Source organism: Cervus elaphus, chromosome 28 (assembly GCF_910594005.1).
Source record: "Cervus elaphus chromosome 28, mCerEla1.1, whole genome shotgun sequence".
In the NCBI taxonomy this organism is placed as follows: domain Eukaryota; kingdom Metazoa; phylum Chordata; class Mammalia; order Artiodactyla; family Cervidae; genus Cervus; species Cervus elaphus.
Genome location: NC_057842.1, coordinates 60832029 through 60855843, shown reverse-complemented (window position 1 = coordinate 60855843; position 23815 = coordinate 60832029). Strand labels below are relative to the sequence as shown.

Genomic DNA, 23815 nt, shown 5'->3' with positions numbered 1-23815 from the left:
GCCCTAGTCCTGTCTGCAGCTGACAAGATGAGTGTTGCCCAAAGGAAGCATCAGCCCTAGCCATCACCACTGATCTGTCACAGGGCCCCGGCAGGAAGAAAAACCAGCCGTTGGGGCATCCATGTGCCTCAGCTGAAAAGGCTAAAGACTACTTGAGGAAATCCATGGAACAGAATAATAATCCTACCTTCTTTAAACACAAGCTTCCCTGAGGAGTCAGATGTGTAACAGCCAATATACTCCTGAATATCCGTGTGCTCGTGGTTGTTAATACGCACGCAATGGTTACCAGAAGCTGCGGCCAGCCACCGGATCAGGCTTGTTTTACCCACTGATGTCTCTCCCTGAATCAGCACTGGATAGGTTCTTTAAAAAGATCAACCAGTAAAGCAATTTAGAAAAGACAGAAACCAGAATTAAATCATGTAGCATTTAAAAAAAAAAAAAAAGACTATAACATTTAATATCCTAAGAGAACGTTATTATACATCTATGCACTATGAATGGAATATTTCTTAAGCCCTGAGCAGTTTCTATATAAAAATAGTTACTGAGAAACTACTAAGAAAGTAATCCCAGCCCCTCTTGCACTAGTAAGAAACAGTGAGTGGGACTAGCTACTACTCATTAACAAACAATAGGTGATGAGTATCCATCAGCAAAATACTAAAAGGCAATCTTAATAATCGCGAAAATTATCTGCACAGGTACTGCTCCCACCAAATGGTACAACTGGAAATGGTGCTTTGCGCCAGGTGAAAAGCGGCAGGACTGACTTTAGAAGGTACTCACTCACTCAGCGAATGAGTAACAGGAAAGCTCTCTGAAAGTTAAGGAAGCAAGACTAGACCCTGAGCACTGCCTGTGCCGGGCAGACACCAGAGCAGTGAGAGGAAGGCCCACACACCCTGCAGAGACCACGCGGACTATGTCCCTCAGGTTCCGCTTGACGGAGGGCGTGAGGATGTACGTCTCGTCTATCGCAGGCTCCTTGTCTCCCACCGAAATCCAGTACCCTTCCACCTGGATGAGCCTGCCTCCCTTCGGTTCTGGAATAGGCTGAAAGACACAAGGGTCAGAGGAATAAACCCCAGCCCCACACAGCTACACAGAGAGGGGTGGCGAGTGGGAAGAGAACTGTCGCCAAGCATGCTGCCTTGTTCTGGATGCCCTCAACATTAAAATCCACAGATGAACACGAAAATAAAATTACTTTGAGGAATGAGAACAAAATGGTGCATGTACTGGTCTTAAAACTCACATGGGGGTAGGTAGATTTGGGGGGCACTTAAATCAAAATAATTTCTCAGATAGTTTATGACTCAGTTCTCTTCTCTCATCTATGAAAATTCTCACTCTAATCAACCATTTTCGTCAAAAATATGTGTTTCATGTAAACCACATTCCCCAAACAAGGCCAGAGTTGTACTGCAGTGCGGGGGGCGGGGATGGGGTTATACCACTAAATTCTGGATCCCCTGGAAGACATTAAAAATAAAAGCAACCCCCCAGAGAAACTAACTTGTTAAGAATAATACTGTAGTAAAGGCATAATCTTTTAAAGATGTGGTGCAAGTTAAGCTGATTTATACACAACCATTTCTGATCTGTGAGAATGGCAAAGTAGTGGTCACATATATAGCTACAGAAAGTGCTCTTTAAGCCTCCTGACTTGAAGCCATAATTGTAGGCACTGCTTTTAAGGACTCCTCAGTTGGGCAGAAGAGCCGCAAGAAAAAAGAACTGTTAAGCCTCCATCATGTGTAACTATGAGGAACACATACAAAAAATAAGTGCAGGGGGATTGTATTGAGATAACCAAAGCAAGCTTGAGTCTTTTCTCAATGTTTTCACAGTTTAACCAAAGTATATATTCATATGTTACTTGCATAATTTTTCAAAAGGAAAAAACATTGAATCCAAGTCCCCCCAAGTCCCAATGGCCCTTTCTTCCTAAAGAGAGAGCAACTGACATGTGAACAAGACAGTGGTGAGCCAGTTTCTATCAGCCTCCTTCAGTCCCACGCATCCTGTGATTCCCTCTGTCGAACTGAAATGGTACTCGTGTGTAACAGAAAAACGAAAAGGAAAGGGGGGGAAAACACGTCCAACCACTGATCAAAAGGGAGGTGTGCCAATGAATTATGGTGTAAGCTTCTGATGAAACGCTAAGTGACAATCAGAAAGCATGTCACTTACAGTGATTTCTGGTACAAACATTAAAAATACATCTAGGATATAGTGAGACTAAGAAGGAAACTACAGAACATTCTTATGAGATGGTCTCCTTTTATATAGTAGATATATACAGGCATACCCTAAAGATTTTCCAGGTTGAATTCCAGACCATGGCAGTAAAGTCAATATTGCAATAAAGACAGTCACACAAAATTTTGGTTTCTCAGTGCATATGAAAGTTATGTTTACGCTGTACCACAATCTAGTAAGCATGCGATAATGCGTCTAAAAAATGTAAATGCCCAAATTTAAGAATGCTCTATTGCTAAAAAGTGCTCGCCACCAACTGACAACACAGGGTCCCACAAACCTTCAATCCGTAAACACTGCAACGTCGGAGAGATACGTCAGAGCAAACGCAATACAGTGGGGTGCGCCTGTGTTAGAACTCACCTTGCTGAAGCTACACACACACAGATAGCAGAGTTTGATATATAAAAACTATTTAACAAATTATATATACACACATATATATGATTTAGAAGGAAAGGACAATCTGTAGGGCTTAAATCTCCAAAGAGTAAGATTACCATGACTTCTCACCACCTAAGGTACTATCTTAGAGTCTAAGATACTATCTAGTGTTTGTGGGATAAACTGCTTTTATAATTACAAACAAGTTTTGTTAATAAAAAAAAAAAATGAAATGTTGTGAAGTAATTAGCCTCCAACTAAAAAAAAAAAAAAAAAAAAAAAACCCAAACAGCTAACAATCTGCTATTTCTACCTGTCATTTATGTTACATCAAAAATCAGAAAAGAGGACTTTCCCAGTGGTACAGTGTCTAAGAATCCACCTGCCAAGGCAGGAGACACGGGTTCAATCCCCGGTCCTGGAAGTCCCCACACCACGACCCCTGGGTCCGTGCTCTCGGGCCCACGCGCCTGGAGCCTGTGCTCGGAACAAGAGGAGCCCCTGCAAGGAGAGTCTGTGCGCTGCAACCAAGAGCAGCCCCTGCCCACCGCGGCGAGAGGAAGCCTGCACAGAGCGACAGAGACACCGCGAAGCCAAGTAAATAAAATTTTAGAAAAAGATGAAACAAGAACCCACCTGCTTCAGCAGACTTTTTACGTTGCCAGAGACAATGTGTTGACAAATGAGCTTCTGAACGATTGGGTGTGATGCCCTGTCAAGTTGTGTTAAGAAACCCAAACAAAAGCCCTAGAAGAAAACACAAATACACACAACAGCAGTTATCCTTCTGTAATAAGAGACCAACTTATTCCAAGAACACAATTCAACCTCTCGGGTGGTGGTGGTGCGCAGAACAACTTCTAAAACATGTTGCAACGGTAGAAAAAGGCGAACGGTAGGTAAGGATTCCAGGATGAAACATTCTGGGCTCGTCCGACGGAAGCACACACAGACTGGGCACCTGCATCCCCCGACCCCCTTCCCAGGGCATGCCCACCCCCCGCTCCCCCCACACAGACCGTGCACAGACCTCATAGAGCGAGCGCTGGATGCTGCCACATGGATTGGAAGCTGCAAAGCGCAGGGCCCTACACAGAGTCCGAAGGCTGTAGTGAGGTCTGTGGCCGGTCCCGTCCACCAGTTTTGTTCCAGACTCTTTCCGCACAGCTGTGTAGAAGCTACAAAGAGGATGCAGTTCAGATTTATTTCAGTAACCAATAAGTGTTACTATTTTGCTCTTGTTCCTGTTTCTTCTACAGAAGGGCCAAAAGTCATTTTTATAGATTAGGTGGCCAAGCTTACATAAAACTTGCCATCAAAAATAGTAAAATGAAGATGGATCAATTTCCTTCAGGATGGAACGAGGAGAGAGGTGAGAAATCTCTGACTATTAAGAAAAAGACAGGGAGATTTCAGAGGTACTTAGCAAGAATCTCTTGAATCCTAACACAGGGTTCCAGAGTTGACATTAATATGAGAGTCAAGTGAAATCCCTGTATAAATTCCAGTGATGATGGCCAAGCACACAGAAAAAAAAGTCATGGTGTTTTTTAAAGTCTACAGACACAGCTACAACCAACAGTGACAAAGTCGTAAAATGCCTGATGATCGGGGACCATTTCTATTTTCATTACCACATACTTCAGAAGTTCAGAAGATGGCAAAATGGAAGAAATTTCAGATGGAAACATCAAATGCAAAACTCAAAAATTCATGAAAATTCATAAGGAGATACCACAAAATCAATCATAACCAAGTGTGTGTCAGAGATAAAACTCAGGTTCTTGCCCAAATGGCATCTGGCTTGCCTCTTGCCAATCTAGCTAGCTATCCTTTCTCTTGCAGAAAGAATCTGCACTCCAGGGTGAGTTTCTATGTACGGAGCAGGCACCTCCTGCACTATCAGCATGTGTAAGGGCCGCACCGCTTCACCCCAGCTCTCTGAGTATCTGCACTATCCCGGCCAACAAAAGTGCTCGGATTTTAAACTGCGGTGTGACAAACCACTCCAAAGCCCTGTGACAAATGTCTCCTTGACTAACCTATTTAAAACAGGGCTCCACGTCTTATTTTTTAACTGACATTTTATGTGTTATTTTTCTTCGCTTATCACAACCAAAAATAATACATCTCTCTTTGTTATCTTCACCTGCAGTATTAAAGCTCCATGAAATGAACAAAGATTCTGTTTTATTTACAGCTGTACTCCTAGCACCTAAGCGACTCAATAACTATATTTTTTTAAAAAAAGGAGCAAAGCATGAAAAGCAAAGTAAAACACTAACATGATCTGACTTCAAAACCTTTATGTATCTTTCAGTTTAGGGACACAGGGAAAATTAAGTGACATGCCCCAGATGACAGAATTAGTCAGACAGAGCCAGCACTAGAATCCAGGGTGTCTGATACACAGACTGTACCCTTTCCAAATGGCATACGGAAAAGAGGAAAGAGACTCAAATTAAAAGCACCAAGCCATATCACCACGCTATAGATCATTCAGCTAAGCCCTACTAATTCCAAACCAGACCCAATCAATTATATCAAGCTTTCTCCCCTTCTATGGCTAATATGCAAACTGCACAAAGGATTTCAACAAGACAGATCAAAATACTGTTTCTATCTCCTCGAAGAATTTGAATCCTCCAAGGACTCAAACTCTCAGCTGTGAATACAGAATTAACTGGGAGAGTATTATTGGTTACGTATTTTCATAGGCAGTGATTTATAAGCTCTGTATGTACTACACTGGCCAAAAAGTTTGTTTGAGTTTTTCTCTACCATCTTACAGAAAAACCCAAATGAACATTTCGGCCAACTCAGTAGCTTCCTTAGGAAAATCCAAGGGAGTCCATTGTGTCCAACTTTAAAAATAAAGTCTAAATAATCCTTCCATCAGTCTTCTCTTGTTAGAAGCAAAAGAAGAAAATTTATATGCATGAGGCACATATTTTTCTGTTCAGAGGAAAAGTTTATAAAGAGAAACCAGAGAGAACTCACGTTATGATTCCTTGCACTGTGTTCTTATTCACACTCAAGCCTTTCAGATAATCCACAATAAGAATCTGTAAGTCTTCTTTACTTTCTAATTCTTCTACATAAAGTTCTGTGAACCTGTAAGACAATTATTCCATTATTGCCATATTGAGGAAGTTAATACATCTATATTAACAAAACAAAAACACAACACAATAGTTATGTCAACTCATTTTACCCACTTGTAATATGAATTATGAAAGCCTTTCAACTTGAGATACAGACTGATCATAACAAAATAGAAAATAACATAACTGTTACCAAAAATCCACACTACAACTACTACTACTGTGAGACAAAAATCACACAGCCCTTGCAAAAACAGTTACAAAAATAAGGCTTATTCTTCCTTATTCTCGGGCTTCCCAGGAGGCACAGTGATAAAGAACCTGCCTGCCAATGCAGGAGACACAGGAGACGCAAGTTTGACCCCTGTGTTGGGAAGGTCCCCTGGGGTAGGAAATGGCAACCCTACTCTAGTATCCTTGCCTGGGAGATTCCATGGGCAGAGGAACCTGGTGGGCTGCAGTCCCTGGGGTTGCAAAGGAGCTGGACACGGCTGAGTTACTGAACACGCATCCTTATTCCTAATCTCAGCATGCATTCTTGGTCACAACTACATGTAACAAGGCGTACATACAACAACAACAAAGTCCCCTCAACATCAGAAATTAATAGTTGTAGCAAAGGAAAATACAACTCATGGTTGATAAAATTTGCCCAAGCTTTTATTATATTATTACTATTTTATTATTTTATAATGTGGGAAAGATTTAATAAAGTTTTAACACTATTTTAAAACTCAGATTCAACAGGTTACCAACAACAAACAAGCTCATTTATCTTTTCCCAATGCTACATACATCAAAATCTTGTCCCTGTTACTCAGTGTTTAATGATGAAAACTGAAATTTAATGTCCTTTTACAAATCGTTAGCTTCATCCAAAAGGACTCACCCTAAGATGCACTTATGTTGTTACATGAGATACTGTTATTTCCTTATATGAAGGTTTTCTAATAGCCAAAGGGCTATTTGAAGAAGGAAAGATTTTTGTTTTCAGCAATATCCATGAGTCATCAAATGGATTAACTAACATTAAATGTCAAATTAACAACCCAAAGGAAAAAAATCCCTATTGTTCTGGAGTTTTCTGTATTCCTACCACCTATAGAAAGAAAAATATGACAAGTAAGAAGATTCCTCTATCAGCAGTCAAGAAATTTCCAGCATTGTTATGAGGGTTGATTATGTTACTACTACCAATCAATAAATCAAGAGAACTTAACTTTAAAACTGTCTACAGGTACCAGGCCATGTCCCCTTACCTGTTTCTTATTCCTGGTGGGAGATTTCTTTTGCCTACATCAGTTGCTGGATTCATACAAGCAAATAAACGGAAGTCGGGGTGACGAACCAGTGGTTCTGTTAAAAGACAACTATAACTTCTCAACAACTTGTAAGTGATGGGGTAAGACCAACCCCACCGAGCCCCAGGTGCGTCACTCTGCCTCGAGGCTCAGCAAGGGCACTACTGGCCGCTCAAGCGTCTCTGCCTTTGGTGAAACCCCACTGGGACCAGTTTCCAGATCTGTGCGTACAACCTAAGTTTAAGCTGCCGTTCCACCATCTCTTATGGCGTGGCTGTCCAGGCCATTTATGTTTCATCACCTATTCACCAGTGTGTATTTTGTCACTGAGTGAGCATGCTTTATTACCCACTATCCAAATGCTTTGACAAATTATTTTATTTTTTACATTCCCTTTAACACCTAACAGTAAGACTCTGCATAAAATTACTATCTACAGAATAAATAAATCACACTGAGAAGCCCTTGCAATCTGCCTAACTGAAAGAATACTACTTTAAAGAGGTCAAAAGGCCTCGCGGCAAGCCCAGTCCCAGGAGGATAAAGACCTACCTGTGTCTCCTCGATCCAGTAACACCAGGGAGCCAGAGGAGCCTTCAAGTAAACCACTCAGACATTCTAAAGTTTCTGGAGCAGCCAGGTTAATCTCATCCAACAAAATCCACTCTCCCCTCTTCACGGCCTGAGCTAAAGCACCCTAGAAGATGAAATCAAATGTCAAGGATCTGGGTACAGACACACTCAGCACAGCACTTCTGAGAGCAGGGTTAGAGCGGACGGAGGCAGGACGAGCTGCTCCTGCCTGACGAGCTCATGCCTTGATGCCGTGGCGCCAACTGGCTGCCGAGCTGAGGTCAAGCTAACTTTCTTCAAATGTCCAAAAAGGTCAAAGAAATATCTCTGAGCCTAAGAGTGAGATGCAATAAACTAGACCACTGCATTATATGGGTGGTGAGGTAAATAAAAACTTACAATGTATTCAGATGTTTAAAAGCACCCAAATGGCTACTAAAAGCAATCAAAATAAACACAGGGTGAGGTTGTAAGTACCTACACCAAGAAAAGATAAATGACTGAGTGTGCAGTAGCTGTAATACAGAGCCTTCACCGTTTCTGAAGAATGTCAAAATGCATCTCTCCTCCTGACTTTATCTCTTGAAGTTCTATTTTCAAAACCACTGAAAATAAACCTTATAATCTGTTCAACTGACATACCAGAACCCGAACTGTTCTGGTGTTATGTAAATGCTTTATACTTTTGCTTTCATGGTGATCCTAACACAGAATCTTCTATAAAAAAAAACAAAAAACGACCAAATGTACAAAACTTCAGTGTGATGCCGAGTCATGAAATAGGTATAAACCCTATTTTTGATAGCACTTGATAATTTCTTTGGTTATTTTAGAAACAATTATAATAAGATGAAGTGCTGATGGCTAAATTCTCCACAACAACAGATACATGGTTGAGGGACCTCTCCTCATTAAGACATCATCTCAAGTAAGATTCCTGCATCACCCTTAGGGTGAAGTCTGAAGACTCCCATGATTTTCTTTAATAAAAATATAAAAAAACTTAACTCACAAGTATTCAAGTACACTGATCCTGCAAGGTCACAGGACAGAAAACAGTACAACTACTAACGCATTGGAATAAAAAATGTAGCCCCACATGAATGGATCCAAACCCACCTCCCACCCACAAATACAAACACAGCTACAAAACAATAAAAGATTCACTAATTATCCTCAACTGCATCTTACAAAATAATAATGACAGTGCTCACGAACACTACAGTTTTGGGCTTCCCTGGGGGCTCCGTGGAGAAGAGTCCGCCTGCCGATGCAGGAGACGTGGGTTTGACCCCTGACCTGGGGAGACCCCACAGGCCACAGAGCAACTAAGCCCTGGCACCATAAGTGCTGAGCCTGGGCTCTGGAGCCCGGGGCCCGTGCCCCGCGGCAAGGGGGCGGCCACAGCAAGGGGGGCCGCCAGAGCGAGGAGCCCGGGGCCACACCTGGAGAGGAGCCCCCACCACTGCAACCCGAGGAAAGCCCAGGCAGCAGGGAAGGTCCAGCAGCGCCAAAGTTAATTAAAATCTTAAATTATATAAAAAAGACTTTATCACGTCTATAAAAAGACATTTAACCCCCCCCCCCGCAAAGAATTCTTTAAGTGTTTACTATTCTAAACAACAAGCCCTAAAATGTCAACATGAAGAGAAGACAGAACAGCAGCCTCTTTAACTTGCATTTTGCATCAAATCAACATTCCCTTAACCTCAACAATCAAAGCAAAATACCTCTACAAATGCAAACAATAGGGCATTCTCAGTCATTTTCATCTGTTGTTGGGCATGGTTGAGTCTCAGACCAAATGCTTCCCACTTCTCTTTTAGTAGTGACCCTAGAGAAGAATAAAGACAAGAATTAAAAATACATTTTGAGTCATAATGTATATAACTTAAAAAAACCACATAATTAACAAAACACACACAAAAATCACATCTTAGAAGTGTAAAAAATTAAGTCCAAATGCTTACAGAATTCCAACCATATGCAGCCACTATACTAGCCAGTTCATTTATATGCATATGCATTAGATAACTCACTATTCTCACTATTCCCATTTTATAGATGAGAAAGTAGAGAGGATAACTAAGCCACCAAAAGCCCATTCACTGTGGAATGCAGTTTTCTGGAATAACCTCTTCTAAGCATACGTAACCTACTGATCACTAAGTGGTGCCTGTCCATCAACACCGGCAACCACAGACTTCTATCGAAATCTTGCTGAGTCCCAGGCGCAGCGATGCTTCAGAGTCAGTCACGTTCGCCCTAAGTCCCTGCCATCCCTAGCTCGCTCTGCATCACTGCGCCCCACTCTTCTCACTGGGCTCTCAGACTCCAGCCAGGGCCCCCCACTAGCGGCCTGGGCTGCCACCTACCCGTCTCCCTCTCCGTCCCATCCTTGCCGACAGCTGACTTGTGCACGTGCTGCATCAGCTTCAGGAGATCTTGCCACCGTTTCTGCCTATAACACGTCTGAATGTGTCCCAAGAACGTAAAGTTCTGCTTCTTCGAAAACGTCTGAGCAAAGAGTTCTTCAAATGCCTCCCGTAAAGGCAGCCAAATAAGCTTATGGTCCACTGGCTTGTAACTGAAAACAAAAGGTAGGTATGTGATTCACAAACTTCTGAAGCTAAGAGAAACTGGGAAGCATACCTAAGAAAACAGGAATAGGTGTAAGATTTCTTCTCATCAAAATCAGAAACAATAGCAAAATACTTAAAAATCTATGTTAAAGTTTTAGATTATGATCTATTTTTTCCACTCCATGTGTTTGAAGGGTCTACGGTAAACACTAGTATTAGATAACCAAATTATGAAAAAATCTGAAATTCCAAACTGGGTAGTGAGAGGCATGTCATTTATTTTACTAACACATTTAAATAATCATCATGTATATTTAATGATAAACCATATTTTATTAAGAGTGACCAAAATGTTTTTGAGATATTTTAGGAAAAAATATAACATCTGAAATTGATTTACTTAAGCATCTTGTACTTACTTTAACATCATGCCTTGTCAATGGTGGGGTGGAGGAAGAGACTGCTCCCAAAGAGATTAAAATTGGGGGAGGGGGACAGTAAAAAAAAAGTTTTTTTAAGACGTTGCAATGGTTTGTGACCCTCCAAGGCTCAACTATTTATTTCTGAGTATTAAGATTCTTTTTTATTTCTTAGCATTTTATTTTTCTGGTTGGGGAATTAGGGAATTCATTTAAATTAAAATTTAATTTACTACTGGGGGTGGGGAGAGGTTAAGAGTCAAGAAACACTGCTCTGGCTAGACTTAAGATAAGTTGCCCAAGCAGCACTAATCATTCTGGAAGTTAGACAAGATCAAGCATACAATTTTCTGCAGCTAGGATACCAAATACTACAATTCAAGGATGATAATGTCAATTTTATTTCCAAGAAATATAATTTGAGAACCGAAACAGTATCAAAGTGTTTCAAAACAGGCAAGTACAATTGGAGAATCGTGGATACTATTTACTCTCTGGCCTGTGAGGAGGAGCAATGAGACACCGGAACCCAGTGCCCTGACACTGAGCATCTACAGGGAAGAGTCTGATTTCAAAGAAAAGCAGAACTTCACAGACTCAACTCCGCTTCCCAGTAAGCGCTGACCCGTTAATCAGTAAAACACTCCTTTACTCCATTCATCCCACTCTTGCCCCTCAGGAGCTGCAATCCAACCAAAAAGACAGCGGAGGAAGACACCTACTAGTATAGAATATCAAGGGGAAGCTGGTATGCCAGGAGATGAAATGAAAGCAGAGGGGTCAAAGAAGAATTTTAGTACTTTAGCTGTGACAGTCAGAGGAGGCTGTGTTAATGGGAATTCGAAGGCAATCAAACAGGAAAGGGTTTGGCTAAGTAAACACCGCTGGGTGGCAGGCGAGGTCGCAGAGCAACCAGAAACACGGAGGGGAGTGTGGCTGGCCAGGCAGCAGGGCTGAAGGAAGGAGAGAGAGAAGGGCCCATGAGAGGTGAGGAAGGGTTTGTAATGCATTCCGCATGGACTGAAGTCAGTAAGGAAGAGAGTGATATAATCTGATCACACTATCACAGAATCACGGCCATCTACCAAAGAGAGGCAGGAGGAGAAGCAAAGAGGAAAGCCCTAAACTCTGGACTAGGCAGAGGACGATGAGCCAGAATGTCAACAGCGGAATGTTAAGAAATTAAGCAATAAATTAGTCTTAAAGATGAGGGAATAAATGGGATTCAAAGCTAACTGAGGCAGCAGAGTGATGATTAAGAAGGTAGATGCTCAGGCAGACTGCTGGGTTCAAGTCACAGACTAGTCATTACTTTGAACAAGGCACTGAGTCCTTGTGAGCCTCAGGTCCCGTGTGTGTAAACGGGAATAATGAGCAGGTTGTTAGGACGGCTAAGTGAGTGAACACAGGTAAAACCTCAACAGTGCCTGGCACAGGAATGCCACTGAAGAGCAACCTGTTACAATTACTACTAGTTACTACTAGTAACTAGCTCAGTGAACTGAATTCATGAAAGAAATGGCTTTATATTTCAAATTAGTCTGAGCTCCTTAAGAAAAAAGCTTGTTCATTTAAAACTGAAGGCATATTGGCTGGTTAAGTCAATAAATGCTTCAAATGATGGAGAAAATGAACATATATATATACAGCTTGCTGAAAATAAAAATAAAAACACTCAATGGAAACCGACTTGTCAACCAGGGTGAACTGATAAAGGATGAACTGTTACAGGCTAGAGTTTCCAAGGTATCTTTGGAAAGGTCGCCTCAGGGGCAACCTGAAGGCCAAGAGGAGGAGGTCTGGACCACCTGGCCCTCATGGACCGTCACTCAGGGTCTACCTATTACACACATGATACATGGAGACTACAAACAAGAGTTCACTTGAAAATGACTAGAACAAAAGAAAATGACTCTCCAAAATGCCCACACATGGAAGCACGTGATGAGCAACTGAAAAGGTGGACACCTCCCCTCATTTGGGGTCAGGGCTCTGAGTCTGAGAACAGGCACTGTGCCCTGGTGTCTCCTGACCAGTCTCCCTAATGGGTGATGGTTCCTCGAGGGGCTTAGAGGAGAACGCAGGGTGGCCATCTTATCTCTGCTTCTGTGAGATCTTTAATTCCCCTCTCATTTTTGCTTTCCAGCATTGGTGCCGTCTCCAAGGACCCCTCCGCGTCTCTATATCCGTCTACTCCAGAGGCTGCCCTCCCAGCTCCATCTCCACACTGTGAACCCGTGTTCTGTGATTTGCCATTTAGCGTAGGCTTTCGTTTTCTGGAATGGTTTTATCTGCTTCATCTACGTCCTCTGTATCATCCACTCTTTTCTACAGAGTCCCATAAGCTCCCTCCAACCCAGTGCTGTTGGAATTTGGTTTATGTCTCTTCTCCCAGGTAATCTGTAGGTCTATGTGCTATTTACCAGAATCTACTTGAAATAGAATGACAAAAATGAGCTAAAAGTGAGGGGAAAGATATACCACACTAACGTCAATCAAAAAAATAAGTGGGTACATATGCAAACAAAATTCACAAGGCAATCTGCAGGAATGCAGCTCAAGTGCCTGATGGCCTTGAAGGCCTTATTCTTACAAAATGTATTTATCCTTAATTATAACTTCTCAAAAAATCAATCAAAAGGATCCAGATTTGCAAGTCAGACTAATTAAGACTATAAATTTCTTTTATCTTTCACCATAGTATTTGATAAATCCAAAATGTTTAATAAACTAATTATTAATACAAAATATAAGACCAGTTTCAGTTAGATAAAACTAACCACACATTCCCAAAATAGAACTATGAAGCTTTCTGTACCTCTTCTCCCTACCCACTGCTCTGTTTTCCTTTTAATTAATAAAATCATTATTGTTGTTTGAATTTTATACACAAAGATTCTTAAGCAGTCCCTCACACATCTAAGATACAGATTAAAAGATGTGATGTACACACCACTTGCCAGTAACACAAAAGGGCAGAAACAAGGCATACTTCCGGCCATACAAAAACTGAACTGTACCTAAGTTTTCTTTCGATTACTGACGCTAACCTACTATCAAGTTAGCACCAAAAATAAAATTCCAGTTACCACACTGTGATTTCAACCTTTCGTATTATCAATTGCATCAGGTCACAATGTACTCCCTACAATTAAAACTACTTGCATTTAAAAAAAAGGAATCAAAGGAGAAAACACTATTTGCAATGGCTGATATAACACTACAAATTCTTAAAAGAGACTGATACAGCCTGTGTTCAATTAGTGCAAGAACAATGCCATCTGTGTTAGCTATACTTAACTGTAGGGCATTACAGAATAGAGAGTAGAAATAGACAGTAGTACAGACATACTTGGAGAAGGAAATGGCAACCCACTCCAGTATTCTTGCCTGGAAAACTGCATGGACAGAGGAGCCTGGAAGTTGACAGTCCAGGGGGTTGCTAAGAGTTGGACACGACTGAGCAACTAAACAACCATAGACATACTAGTTAAATAACAGATTCCATTTATTACTAAGAACACACTGCAAGTGCCACAGCGAGGGAAAGGGGAGACGGTCAGTTAACTGAACAGAAGTGATATAAAAGCAAAGTGGAAAGGACCACTGAGGGGAAACAGTGAAAGAAGAACTGCAGTGAGAGAGGCCAAGTCTCAGCTGACAGATTTTAAGACAGGACAGAGATTTAAAATACACTGCCAAGGTGTGTGTAGAGCAGAATTTAAGGGTCGGGAGGGAAAGAAAATGAGAAGCACAGAAGGAAGCAGGATTCCACACCAGCACTCCACCCAGAGCAGGCAGGGATATGAGACTGGAAAGAGCAAAAGTAAAAATAATGCCACAGTATAAAGTGCCTTAAAAAAAAAAAAAGTAAATAAAGAGCTTCTCGTAAAAAAAAAAAAAAGAGCTTCTCATAGACACTATAAAGAGAAAAAAGAAAAACAAGTTCTATTGTTCTTTGCTTTTAAGGATTTGTGCAAGCAACTGTTTAGAATTAATGGGACAGATCCTAGCATCATCCAACATAAGGTATGCCAATAGCATCTATCCAGTTTTACAGCCTTCAGCACAGATTAAAATTGTTCAAAAACCAACATATTCAAAAACATCAAAAGGAAGAAGGGCATTTAATTGACCAGAGTGAAGTTCCATTTAACCAAGTGGAAGCTACTTAACCTTTTAGAGATAATCAAACTGCAGGAGAGTCTCGCTTGACAGTGGCATAACTCAAGAACATACTCTTCAGATAAATATTACTTAATGGCATTCAGTTCAGTTTAGTTGCTCAGTCGTGTCTGACTAATTTGCAACCCCATGGACTGCAGCACACCAGGCTTTCCCTTGTCCATCACCAACTCCTGGAGCTTGCTCAAACTCATGTCCATCAAGTCAGTGATGCCATCCAACCAACTCATTCTCTATCGTCCCCTTCTCCTCCCGCCTTCAATCTTTCCCAGCATCAGGGTGTTTTCAAATGAGTCAGTTCTTTGCATCAGGTGGCCAAAGTGTTGGGAGTTTCAGCATCAGCCTCAGTCCTTCCTGAATATTCAGGACTGATTTCCTTTAGGATGGATTGGCTGGCTCTCCTTGCTGTTCAAGGGACTGTCAAGAGTCTTCTCCAACACCATAGTTCAAAAGCATCAATTCTTTGGTGCTCAGCTTTCTTATAGCCCAACTCTCATATTCACACATGTCTACTGGAAAAACCACAACTTTGACTAGACAATCTCTGTTTATCAATCTCTGCTTATTGATATGCTGTATAGGTTGGTCATAACTTTTCTTCCAAGGAACAAGCATTTTTTAATTTCATGGCTGCAGTCACCATCTGCGGTGATTTTAGAGCCCCAAAATAAAGTCTGTCACTGTTTTCGTTGTTTACCATCTATCTGCCATGAAGTGATGGGACCGTATGCCATGATCTTAGCTTTCTGAATGCTGAGTTTTAAGCCAACTTTTTCACTCTCCTCTTTCACTTTCTCAAAAGGCTCTTTAGTTCCTCTTCACTTTCTGCCATAAGGGTGGTGTCATCTGCATATCTGAGGTTATTGATATTTCTCCCGGCAGTCTTGATTCCAGCTTGTGCTTCCTCCAGCCCAGCGTTTCTCATGATGTACTCTGCATATAAGTTAAATAACCAGGGTGACAATATACAGCCTTGATGTACTCCTTTTCCTATTTGGAACCAGTCTGTTGTTCCATGTCCAGTTCTAACTGTTGCTTCCTGATCTGCATACAGGTTTCTCAGGAGCAGGTCAGGTGGTCTGGTATTCCCATCTCTTTAAAAATTTTACAGTTTGTTGTGATCCACAGTTGACTGCATACTCACTTTTATATTCCAGCCCCCACCTCACACCCTCAGCAGGATCTCTGAGAGCAAGAATCTCAAGAATTCTTTAAAATGAAGAGAAACATCTACATACCCAAGAGGCCCTTAATAAACACTAATAAATATCCTGCTGGGGTAGGCATGGGGGGCAAGTCATTGAACATTTTTCCAAGGTTAGTACTGAGCTTGATAGGAAAGAAGTGTTCCCTACCTCAAGCAATGAACACAAAATAACAAGAAAATGGTTTAAAACCATCCTTACCCTCCCAGCAAATCTGCAGTGTCACTTTGCTGATTCATATTGACAACTCTCAAACGGTGGCCTTTAAGAAAAAAAGGGTATGAAGAGTTATTCTGAAAATATAATGACTGACAATACCCTCTGTGATCCTCAACGATGTGCAGACATGGGCATGGGCAAATCTTTTAATGTGCACTTCTTCTGACCCCTCATTTTATTTTCAGGAATCTTGACTGTTCAAAATTTTAACCTAACCCAGAGAGAATGAAAGATTCACTGCTCTAGCATCAGGTAACTGAAAACAACAAAAAAAAATCCTTCAGTAAATCAATGTCTATGAATTAGAACTAAATAAATACCCAGTGTGAAATATTAATATAGACATCAGAACAGGAATGAGGCAGTTCTGTTTTTAAAGGTGACCAATGTGCTTAACTAAACACAACTCAGAGAAGGATCCCATTTGTTTCAAAACAAAACCAAAGCGCTATGTATGTGCAGGCCACAGACTAGAACCGAAAAAAATTAATACCCACATGTCAATAGCAGTTATTTCCAGGGGGAGAGATTACATTGTCTCCAAAGAAAAAGATGCCAGTGCTTATCTCCAGGGGAAATAGAGCTGTGGCACTTTTTAAGCTCCAGTACCCTTTGGGCTCTAGTTTTTAAAAGGCAGTCAGTATGAAGTGAAACGTCTGCTGTCTCGGGCAGAGTGCATCCCCTCCCGGAGTTACCTGTGATGTGAGCCAAGTACTGGACTGTGGAGGTTTTGCCTGTTCCAGTCTCTCCCACCAGCAGCACAGGCTCCCCTTTGCTAACACACACCGCGAGCTGCTCAATAAGAACAGAGGACGGCCTCGTAGCAGCGAAGGTGAGCTTCTCCCTGGGGAGGGGAAGGTACGTGAGCAGTAGGAGAGACAAGCTGCAAGCTTCTCTTAGTGTTGTTCTGAGGAATCAGACTCGACAAACAAGACAACTCAAGAAGGGACTGTCTTCACATTGTATGGGATGGCTTACAACATAAGAGTTGCAGAATTCATTCTATAAACATGGAGCATTTATATACCTAGCACTTCACTAGGCTCTGGAAATTCAAAACACCAACAAGATAAAATATCCGTACTACCTATGTCATCTTGGGCAAATTACTTAACCTCCAGCCTTGGTTTCCTAACCTGTTCAATCTGGACAACAACACTTACTAGTTCCAGTAAGTCCCCCACAAGTTCATGTCTACCCAGTACCTGTGAATGTGACCTTCTTTGGGAAAAAGGTCTTTACAGGAATAAGAAGATTAAAATCATACTGTGTTGGACTTAAGGGCTGGTCTTAAATCCAACGGGCCGTGTTCTCATACAGAAAGAGAAATTTAGAAACAAAAAAAGACACACAGGGAAGACGCCCATAAGACAGTGGGGTCAGAGACTGAGCTGAGGCAGCTACAAGGCAGGAACCACAAGGACCAGGGCAGGCCGTCGAAGCCAGGGCGAGGCAGGAGCCTTCAGAGGGAACGTGGCCCTGCCAGCACCTGGATTTCAGCCTTCCAGCCTCCGGGACGGAGAAGAAATGTTTACGGCAAACCATCAAGTTTATGAGCAAACCATCAAGTTTATGGCACTAGTGGTATAGAATCCACGTGTCAGAACAGGATACACAGAGACCCAGGTTCGGTCCCTGGGTTGGAAGATTTCCTGGAGAAGGAAATGGCAACCTACTCCAGTATTCTTGCCTGGAGAACCCCATGGATAGAGGAGCCTGGCGGGCTAGTCCATGGGGTTGAAAAGAGTCAAACATGACTAAAGCGACTTAGCATGCGTGCATACATGAATCAAGTTTACGGTAATTTGTGAGGAGAGTCCTAGGGCACTAACACACGCATTAATTCACAGGATTACTACACTCACATGCAAAAACATGCGAAAGAGCACTTAGCACAATGTTAGGGATACAGCAAGTATTTAGTAAATGGTAACTAGATCTCAGAAACTTATAAAATTCCAGCCTTCAAAGCATTAACAGGCTAATGTTAGGACCAAGCCTGCCTTCCAAGTGATGCTTACTTCACTAAATAAATACGTTACAATGAATAAAATCAAAGATACACCTTTGCTAGTCCCAAATCTCTAACGACCCTCATCACCTCCCTCCACCTCCTAATATCCAGTTTCACAGGACACATTTTGGGAAGGTACTACTCCTTACTGTCTAGCACACTGGAGAGATCATAGTTCAGACACGTGTTTTACTCAGAGAAAAGGGTCAGGACCAAATGCTCCTTCCACCAAGTTCCCAATGACCTCACAGTGCTCAGCTCCGCCTGGAGCCCTGATTACCTCTGTATGTGGACAGCCTCGCTTTGTTTTCGTAGAAGCCGCACTCGACCCACTTGCACATCGAGCTCGTTGATCACAATCTCTGGTTTGTAAAGTTGACAGAAGAATTCCACCTATGGGAGGGGAAAAGATTCACCTGAGCAAAATTCTGCATACTCTTCAAACACTTAAATCATGAGGCTTACTGTGCCCCCTCTACTAAGAAGCATTTTTGGCTTCCTAGATAGGCAAGTTAGCATTTATTTTATAATATTTTCCAAGTTTCCATTTTTAAAAACACTGATTATGAATGTTCCCTAACAGTACAATTTATTCATTCAAATAAGCTTCTATCTACCTACATAAAGTGAACACAGTCAAGAAAAAGCTGCACTCCTAAAAGATAGTTCTAAAAAAAAAATCAAAGTAATTTTTCTTCAGCTATGTTTTCTTCACAACAAACTATGAAAAATTCTTAAAGAGGTGGGAATACCAGACCACCTGACCTGCCTCCTGAGAAATCTGTATGCAGGTCAGGAAGCAACAGTTAGAACTGGACATGAAACAACAAACTTACTCCAAATCGGGAAAGCAGTACGTCAAGGCTACATATTGTCACCCTGCTTATTTAACGTACATGCAGAGTACATCATGTGAAATGCTGGGCTGGATGAAGCACAAGCTGGAATAAAGACTGCGGGAGAAATATCAATAACCTCAGATATGCAGATGACACCACCCTTATGCAGAAAGTGAAGAAGAACTAAAGAGCTTCTTGATGAAAGTGAAAGAGGAGAGTGAAAAAGTTGGCTTTAAACTCAACATTCAGAAAACTAAGATCATGGCATCTGGTTCCATCACTTCATGGCAAATAGATAGGAAACAACGGAAAGAGTGAGAGACTTTATTTTTTTTGGGCTCTAAAATCACTGCAGATGGTGACTGCAGCCATGAAATTAAACAACACTTGCTCCTTGGCAGAAAAGCTATTATCAATCTAGACAGCATATTAAAAAGCAGAGACATTACTCTGCCAATAAAGGTCCATCTAGTCAAGGCTATGGTTTTTCCAGTAGTCATGTATGGATGTGAGAGTTGGACTATAAAGAAAGCTGAACCCCAAAGAAATGATGCTTTTGAACTGTGGTGTTGGAGAAGATTCTTGAGAGTCCCATTAACAGCAAGGAGATCCAACCAGTCCATCCTAAAGGTAATCAGTCCTGAATATTCATTGGAAGGACTGAGGCTGATGCTGAAACTTCAAAACTTTGACCACCTGATGCAAAGAACTGACTCATTGGAAAAGACCCTGACGCTGGAAAGATTGAAGGTGGGAGGAGAAGGGGACAACAGAGAATGAGATGATTGGATGGCATCACTGACTCGATGGACATGAGTTTGATCAAGCTCCAGGAGTTGTTAATGGACAGGGAAGCCTGGCGTGCTGCAGTCCGTGGGGTCACAAAGAGTCAGACACCACTAGGCGACCAAACTGAACTGAAGCTTTGGAAATGCGAAGGCTTATTAAAATATTTGCCAAGACAAAGTTCCAGTCCTGAATCTACAACCTACAGAATAACAGGCTCCTTAAACACTGGAAAGTAAGGCATGCGTGTGAGAAAGAACGCAAGGCAGCTGACTTTAAGCGTGTGGACCACAGTGAGAACTACTTATCCAAGAGACAGTGAGTTTTATGTCCATGAGAGGCAGCAATGAAACTACCAACTTTGCAAAAGCTTTTCTAGGTAAGGGCCAGAGACCAGCAAGTAAGCTAAATATCGCAAGTTCCTTTCAAGAGGGAAGCAGAAATAACACTACATACCTTTTTCTTGGAAATGTTCAGTTTGCTTCCAATGACTTCTGCCATTTTCAGTTTGCTTGTCTGCTTAGAAAGCATCGCGGTGAAACAGTCCAGGGCCTATTAAAGTAACCAAGGCAGATAGCAACTGACTTTTTAAATAATACATTAATGACAGAGCACTGCTGTCCAGGCCACAAAAGGAAGGAATATAAAATCTAGCAGGAACATTTCTGCCAGAAGGACTAAAGGGAGAGTACAAATAAGGTACCAACCCTAGACTTAAAAATGTTACCACAACAGAGACAGGACACCAAAAACATTAAGGCTTTGTTATCAAAATATTGGTTAATTAGGAAAACACACACGCAGCCCTGAGTGTGCAAAATTCAGGCAAAAATAGCAATTAGCATTAATCCCTGGGTAGGTATATGATTGTGTAGGGGAAAATGATTCTCAGATAGCGGAGATAACACCAAAAGATTACTTTTGAGCTGTAAAGGGAAATTCTTGGTGTGCAATAAAGGAATACTGTCATTAACCTAACCCAGTACTTAGCCGCTACTGAGAAGCCAAGACACATGTCTTCTGCTGTAATAAGGATTTATCTGGTGTTTGCCCCTAATTCCTACATAGCCTTTCAAAACTTCTGAATCACCAGGGAGGAGTGTCTTCTGTTATTCACTAGAGTCCTCCTGGGCCCTACTGCGTTTATTACGCTAAGCAAGGTAACTCCAGATGAGCCCTTACTTAGTTTATCAGAGGAAGTGGCCAGGCCAGAAAGACCAAGCACGAACAGGAGCACCGCCACTCCCGCCCCCAACACCGGGAGAGGGTGGAGGGCGGGTGGACAGCACGACGCATGATGAGGGCGCCACGCCCCGCCTCCACAGGTGTGCCTGTGTTCAGACCCCTGAAATCGGGCCCTTTGTGACGCTTTCATTTGACTGTTCCTGAGTAATTTTTAACAATAAAACTGTAACCTATACAGTAAGTACAGAGCTTCCAAAGAATTCTATGAGACAATCACTGTACCTGAGAAGTTTGTGGGAACCCCTGAATTTACAGCCGATTGGTCCTAAGCGCGGGTGGGCTTCCAATACTTGCGGCTGGAGTCTAGAGTGGGATGGTCTTGTGGAGGACTGGGTCCGTGAACCTGTGTGGTCTACACTAACCCCAGGTAGTCAGTATCAGGACCGGACTGAATCGCAGGACACCAGCTGGTGTCAAAACAGCAAAGAAGCAACCAGATAAAGCCAAGGGGGAAGGTTCTGTACAACACCTGGCCTGATCTCTTCAACAAGGTCGTGTGGGGTTTTATGAGGGGCTGGGGGGCGTGGCTCTAATACAGGAAAAGAGTTCTTAATTCCACACGCATAGACCACGATGTACAAGGAGATACACCAAGGTCCTAATAGTACAGGGGAATCTCTGAATGGGAGAATGTTTTTTACCATTCTGTTTTCCCGTATTTTCTCATTTTTACTTCTATACTAATAAAATGTTGTTGCTGTTTAGTCGCTAAGTAGTGTCCAATTCTTTTGTGACCCCATGGACTACAGGCCAGCAGGCTCCTCTGTCCATGGGCTTTCCCAGGCAAAAATTCTGGAGTGGACTGCCACTTCCTTCTCCAGGGGATCTTCCCGCCCCAGGGATCGCACCTGCGTCTCCTGCCTGGCAGCAGATTCTTGACCACTGAGCCCACCAGGGAAGCCCACATTAATAAAATATTGTACACAAATGTGCACAGCTGCATTATTCACAACAGGTGAAAACAACCCAAATATCCATTAACGTATGAGTGAATAAACAAAATGTGGTCTATCAATACAATGAAATGTGATTCAGCCATAAAGAGAATGAGTACTGACTCATGCTGCATCATGGATTAACCAAGAGAATATGCTGAGTGAAAGAAGATAAAAGGGTCACCTAATGTATGATTTCATTTATATGAAATGTCCAGAATAAACAAATCTGTAGACAGGAGGTAGGTTAGTGATTGTCAGCGGCTGCAGAGAGAAGGAAAATAGGCATGATGGTCGATGGTTATAGGGTTTCTTTTGGAGGTGATGAAAACGTTCTAGAATTACTTAGTGGTGATGTTGCATAATTCTGTAAATATACTAAAATACACTGAATTGTACACCTTAAAAGAGTGAATTTTATGGGCTATCACACACACACACTGTAACATTCTGAAATAGAGACTAAAGAAGATCCTCCCCACGCCAGTTTTATTTTAAAAGTACAAAACAAGATTGTCTGTAGGAAGATGAGAAATGTAGGAGGACGGGAGGGAAATTTCACTGGACAGAAGGAGATTAAAGGACTGGCACATACCACTTCAGGGTCTGGCTTGATTAAGTGTGTGCTCTGAATTAGGGTTCTTCCTACTTAAAGTAACTTCACCAGAGATACTGCTCACCAAAACAGGTCACTATCCTTTCCTCAATCCTAGCTGACAGACACGGTAACACTTTATAGTCAAAACGGGTCAATGTTTTAAGAGCCCAAAGATCTTCGGGCGGTACCACTTTTATTCTTAACCAGGTGGAAATAAATCTCTCTCTGCTCTTATTGAAGATGGCAGAGCTGTAATTCAACAGCGCTTCCCTCTTGCACAATACACTTTCCCCCCAGCCCAGCATACAAGAACAGACTTTATAACCCACATACATTTCTCTGGACTAAAGTTAAAAAGGCCCTGCTGGGGCAAGTGGTGGCATCAGACAAACACAAATCTGTCAAATAGACTAAGAAATTATACACAGAAATTAATACTAAACATCTTAGAAACTCTTTTTGTTTTACAATAGTATTACCACCTGGGAGATTTTTCCCTTTCATTTAAGCTTTAATTTTAGCATCTGTTTTACTCTATTTCAAACTAGACTTATTTGAAATTAGGGGTGACCCATTTCAAAAGTCACAAAACATTTATCATGCTCACTTAGCTCTAAGACAACTTAAGTTCAGTTTTAACTAGCTAAGGGTATACACAGTACCTACACCATAGAAAAACTTTCTGATAATAAGTCAAGAGACAGAAAATAACAGTGGAAATAAGCAGCCTTGCAGAGCACAGAGAAAACAAGCAGGAAGACTGTCTTACCTCTTGAAAAATATTTAACGATGCTGATGAAGACAGACTGTCAAAGCTGTGGGCAATCCTATTACACCAATTAAGTAGATCCCTTTAAACCAAAAAAAAAGGTAAGAAATAAAAAAACCACAGGTCAAAGACATCAAAGGTATCAGAGTTTACTTAGATCTGGGAACGTCTGACCACAAGGACTCTCCCTTTTTCTGGCAACTGAATATAAACAGTATCAGGTCAGGAAAAAGTATGAGTGGACACTTTCCTTACCTCTACCAGGAAGCAACCTATAACTCCTTTCTCCCCCATCCATACCAGACAAGGTAGCAAAAGACAGGATCAATTAACTCTCAGAGCAAACTTAAGGGGAGCTGCCCATTCCCAATTCTCACTTCTCAAAGAGC

The 23815-nt window shown here is 41.8% G+C and overlaps 1 protein-coding gene across 2 annotated transcripts in view; it reads right to left on the bottom strand.

The window, feature by feature from the left end:
• The window catches only part of MDN1 (midasin AAA ATPase 1), a 135845-nt gene that overhangs the window by 84756 nt on the left and 27274 nt on the right, over positions 1-23815 (bottom strand). For both annotated transcript variants that reach the window (XM_043890266.1, XM_043890268.1), the window contains exons 11-24: positions 23427-23508; positions 20336-20431; positions 18535-18647; positions 16936-17084; positions 16223-16283; positions 10006-10217; positions 9361-9464; positions 7610-7754; positions 7016-7112; positions 5653-5766; positions 3683-3830; positions 3289-3399; positions 908-1059; positions 188-366 (exon numbers count right to left, since the gene is read on the bottom strand). In XM_043890266.1, coding sequence (XP_043746201.1) covers positions 188-366; positions 908-1059; positions 3289-3399; positions 3683-3830; positions 5653-5766; positions 7016-7112; positions 7610-7754; positions 9361-9464; positions 10006-10217; positions 16223-16283; positions 16936-17084; positions 18535-18647; positions 20336-20431; positions 23427-23508 — 1763 coding nt within the window. The remainder of the gene's footprint in view (positions 1-187; positions 367-907; positions 1060-3288; positions 3400-3682; positions 3831-5652; positions 5767-7015; positions 7113-7609; positions 7755-9360; positions 9465-10005; positions 10218-16222; positions 16284-16935; positions 17085-18534; positions 18648-20335; positions 20432-23426; positions 23509-23815) is intronic.